General features: G+C 58.3%; 1 protein-coding gene across 1 annotated transcript; it reads right to left on the bottom strand.

Moving 5' to 3' along the window:
- Nucleotides 1-1625: 1625 nt before the first annotated feature.
- LOC121736775 lies at nt 1626-4031 on the bottom strand. Its single transcript, XM_042128159.1, has one exon. The coding sequence runs from the start codon at nt 4029-4031 to the stop codon at nt 1626-1628; it is 2406 nt and encodes an 801-aa protein (XP_041984093.1).
- Between the last annotated feature and the right edge of the window lie 583 nt (nt 4032-4614).

The following is a 4614-nucleotide window of genomic DNA, read 5'->3' as shown; positions in this document are numbered from 1 at the left end:
CGTTGACCGACAAGCCCTGAACCCGAACTGAGCATCACTCAGGTTCGGGCCGGCGCCCTCAAGGTGGCGGGTGAGGCGCGCCACGATCACCCTCTCCAGGGTCTTGCATATCTCGTCGATCAAAACGATAGGGCGGTAGGCCGACGGCTGGTCCTCCGGTCGTCCATCTTTACGGAGCAGCACTAGCTTGCCCGTCTTCCACCGGCGCGGCACTCGGCCCTGCACCAGACATTTGGTAAAGAGTTCGAGCACGTGCGCCTCCAGGTGCTTCATGGCTAGCACCCAGACGCGACCGGGGACCCCGTCCAGTCCAGGAGCCCTGTTTCTCTGGCTCATTTTATGTACGGCCGCTGCCAGCTCTTCAGCCGACACTGGCGGTACGTCTTCCTCATCCTCAGACTCCATACTCGATGGTCTCATAACTGGCGGAGACCACTCGGCCCTGGATGGAAATAGGGCCGAGAGTACCGAGCGACGGAGATCGGGCTGCATATTCTGGGTAAGTGGTGGGGCAGCGGGGCGAAGCTTCTGCCTCACCCATTTGTAAGGCTTGCCCCACGGATCCTGCTCCAATGTGCCCAGAAACTCCTCCCACGCCTCCTTTTTCGCCACCTTTATGGCCTCTCGTAGTGCCTGGCGTGCCAATCGGTAGCCGTTGTAGACGGCTTCTTCTTCCGCCTCCTGTCTCGTCCGTCGACGGCGGTACCGCAAGTAGCGGCGTCGCGCGGCCACGCACTCCTGACGGAGTTGCCTAAGCTCCGGGCGCCACCAGTAGGTCTGGCGCCGAGGCATGACGGGTCCAGCGCGTGGCATTGAGGCTTCGCAAATGTTGCGAGCTGCCTCATTCAGCCAATCCGCGCACTCCTCGACGTCGTCCGACGGCAGAGGTGCCCACGATGCGACGATGGCCGCTTCCTCGAGAAGGTCTCGATCCAGACCTCTCAGGGACCACCTTGGGCCGCCACCGGATGGAAATCGGCGGCCAGGTTCCGACACGGAGACTATTTCGAAACCTATGTATAGGTGGTCCGAGAGGGTCTCGACCTCTCCGAGGACCCTCCAGCCGCTTGTTCGGCGAGCGATTGTTGGACTGACAAAGGTCAGGTCCACAATGGATTCACCTTGCCGCCGGACGCAGGTACTAGCGGCACCTCTGTTGGCCACGACCAGGCCGGTGATTGCCAGCCAGTCCGTTACTGCTCTGCCTCTCACGTCCGTCGCCGGGGAACCCCAGCGCGTGGACTTCGCATTGAAGTCTCCGGCGACGACCACGGGATTAGCTGCTCCGTTCACGAAGGTGGTGAGCCGGAGAAGAAACGCCTCGAACTCGGCGATGGGTCTATTCGGTGAAAAGTAGACCCCCACGACAGTGAGGGCCCCCACATCCGCAACGATGAAGCCGCGGCCCCGAGTCGACCTCCTTGTAGATGGAGGAACGATTTTGGGACCGAACACTAACGCCACCGTCGAGTCCGCGCTGCCCAACCAGTCACCCCTAGGGAGGATTCGGTACGGCTCGGCAATCACACCGACGTCGATTGACCTCCTCAGCATCTCCTGAGACCACAAATCCTGCGCCTGAGCGCTGTGGTTCAGGTTCCCCTGCAAGAACCTTATGGAATCCGTTATTGGGCTTCCATGGGGGCCACTCCCGCTCCAGAGGCTACTGTAGTTGGAGTAGCAGCCTTGGGCGATTGGCTCTTATTGGAGCCCTTTCCCTTCTTCCGCGGTATCTTGCAGGGTGTGCTCCCTACGACGTGGTCCGCCTTCCTCCCGTTCGCCGCGCACAGCGCGCAGTGGGGTGGGTTTCCGCAGGTCTTGATTGTGTGACCAGGCTGCCCACAGCGGAAACACAAATCTCCTCGGTCTGTATCAGAGGGGCAAGTCGCCCGCGTATGACCGACTTCGTGGCAACGGTAGCATCGCATGACGCGTGCCGACAGAAGCGTCACGCGCACCATGGTCCACCCGACGTACAGTTTGGCACCAGGCGCTGTCACTACCTTTGCGGCCTCGACCGGGCACTTTACCCAGGCCGTGCCGCAGCCACTACGATCCACTCTTATTTCTCCCACCTTTATGTCCTCAGCCGCGCAGCAACCAGCTCTTGCGATGGCTGCGGCAACCTCCGACGCAGTGGCGGAGTCGTCCATTCCCGATATTCGAAGCTCGGCACACTTTTGTGGCCGAGATATCCGGACGTCTTCCTCTCCTAAAACCTCTCTCAGCTTACTTGCCAGAGTATCCGCCTTCTCCTTGCAGGACGATCCCGAGACCTCGTACATACGGGCCCCGGTCACGGCCCGCTTAAACTTGACCGCGGGGATCTCGAGGGTGACAATATCGAGACTCCCCTTGGCCTTGTCCATCACGTCTTTGTACGTGACGCCCCTCTTCTCCGCACCCTCCTGCAGTGTGATAACTACTGCCGCAGTTTTAGGAGCGCGGAGACTTTTTCTCTTTCTCTTTTTCTTAGCCTGTCCTTTCTGTTTAGGCCCTTCCTTCTTTCCTTCGCCCTTCTTCTGAATCTTCCCTCCCCTTTTGACTACTTCCGACCATTGCTCGGTCGGATTTGGTCCTTTCGCAGCCGTAGATGGGGCAGTGTCGCGTCTGGCGGCCGCCGCTTCTACGGCTGCGGCCGACTTTTTATTAACTTTCTTTTTCTTTTTCAGAGCCGGACCAGGATTCAACGGAGGCATCAGAGTTGACACCGCATGCTCCGGCTCCGGAGTCCTCTCCTTGGCCTTCGACGCTGCTACCGCTGCGCCTTGGGCTTCGTCGTTTTTCTTATCTGCGGCCAGAGGAGGTCTTAGGCGTGGCTCCGGCAAAAGCCGGGCCTCGAGACCCTCCAGCCGCGCGTCCATCCGGGCGTTCGTCAGCGAGACCGCCTCGCGCACTGCCCGCTGTAGGAGCTCTTCCACATCCAACTCCCTTCCGATAGAGACAGGAGTGGGTTGTGGTTGGGCATCGGCGAGCTTGCGCTTGACGGCTTCCAACTCCGCTTTCATCTCGTTGATTTCCCTTGAGAGACGTGCGTTCGCCGCCTCAAGGGCTCTCGTCTCATCCGAGACTGACCGATTCATTATGGCCGAGAAGGCCTCACTTAGTGCCTGGGTCGCTTTTTTAAGAGTAGCGACAGAAGTCCCCTTCAGATTTTTCGACTTCACGGCCACACTGTTAATGGCCCCCAGACATTCGGTAATTACGACGCCCACAGAAGCCGCCGTAACTTCCCGCGCCTCTACAGCAGTCGCGTCCGAGTTTGAGGAGTTGCCCGACAGCCGGCCTGCCCGGAACTGCGGTATTCTCCTGCCTGACTCAAAAATCTCTTTCTCGGCCTCGAGCTGCATAGCTCTCATCTCCTCGTCGTTAAAGTCTTTTTTGGCCTTGGCCAAACCGACGTACATCCCTGTGGTGGGAGGTCTCCCTCTACCTCGTTTGGAGGAGGGCTTCCTCGCTGCTCCCCTATTCTTCTCCGGGCTATCCTCCAACTCGCTACCACGCCTCTTGCGTCGGAAGCGGTCTTTAGTCTTGTGCATGTCATCATCCTTGTTTTGGGAGACAGCAGACTCACTGTCGCTCTCGTCACTTCCAATCCCAGGCTTGAAAAACAAACCTGAGCGAACTGTACCAGTGGATACAGGCGTTAATACCCGTGATCCACTTTCTCCTTCACTTGCTGTCGACAAAGCCAAATCGATATCGGACACGGGTGTCGTCACCCGCGATCCGCCTTCCAAACCAAGTAATCGCTCCAACTGCACCACCGGCGATCGGGCCGTGTGCCTGGAGTTGTCGTTCGTCGTTAGTATGTTCGCCACCGGCGCGGTTAGGAGCGCCGGTTTCGGACCATCGCGCGAAGATGCGCCACCACCTCCACTCGCCGCCGCAGCGGCCTCCACACCCTCCAACGCATTTTGTGCCGGCCCCGTATACGCCCGACAGACCTCCGAAGAGGTGTGGGATTCCCTGGTGTCCACCGGACCACCAAGACCCACCCGGGGAGTGTTTTTCAAAATACGCTCTTCCATATTTGATCATTTGGGGGTGATTCTGCCCCACATCCTAGGTGCGTAGTCACCGACTCGCCATGCACCCCGTCACCGGACGTCACCAGCTTAGGGTTCGGGGCCCACGGGCCCATCCATCACACAATCACTCACTGAATTTCACACACAAACAAACAATGATGTAGAGAAGAGCACAACAAAAAATGAAAGATAGAGAAGAAAAGATGGTGAAAGATAGGACAACTAAAATAAAACAATACAAAAGAAGAGTATCGTACCAAAAAGAAGAGAAAGATAGTGAAAGACCGGCGTTCAGCCATCCTGAGTGCCTCACCCCGTGTAAAGGGCGGGGCGGCGCACCCAGGCGCCCAGGGACACGAACGTGGACGGACCGGTATCGCCCCCAACCTAACCTAACCTAACCTAACCTAACCTAACCTTTTTTTTTTTTTTTTTTTGAGGAGGGGAAATACGTTACGTATCCCCCACCCCTTCGGGGGAAGGGGCGGGGGTATGTGGGACTCCCTACACAAGGTTTACCCACTAAAACCCCCCCATGCCCTCCTTCAGGCCATCGTGGGGCGCGGGCACTTATCTGGACTTC

Source organism: Aricia agestis, chromosome 19, assembly GCF_905147365.1.
Source record: "Aricia agestis chromosome 19, ilAriAges1.1, whole genome shotgun sequence".
Classification (NCBI taxonomy): domain Eukaryota; kingdom Metazoa; phylum Arthropoda; class Insecta; order Lepidoptera; family Lycaenidae; genus Aricia; species Aricia agestis.
Note: the sequence above shows the minus strand (reverse complement) of the source record. Positions and strands in the feature narration are given on the sequence as shown.

Bases quoted from the DNA above. Each gene is read 5' to 3' on its own strand.
- LOC121736775 (XM_042128159.1), bottom strand. From the start codon at position 4,031: ATGGAAGAGCGTATTTTGAAAAACACTCCCCGGGTGGGTCTTGGTGGT.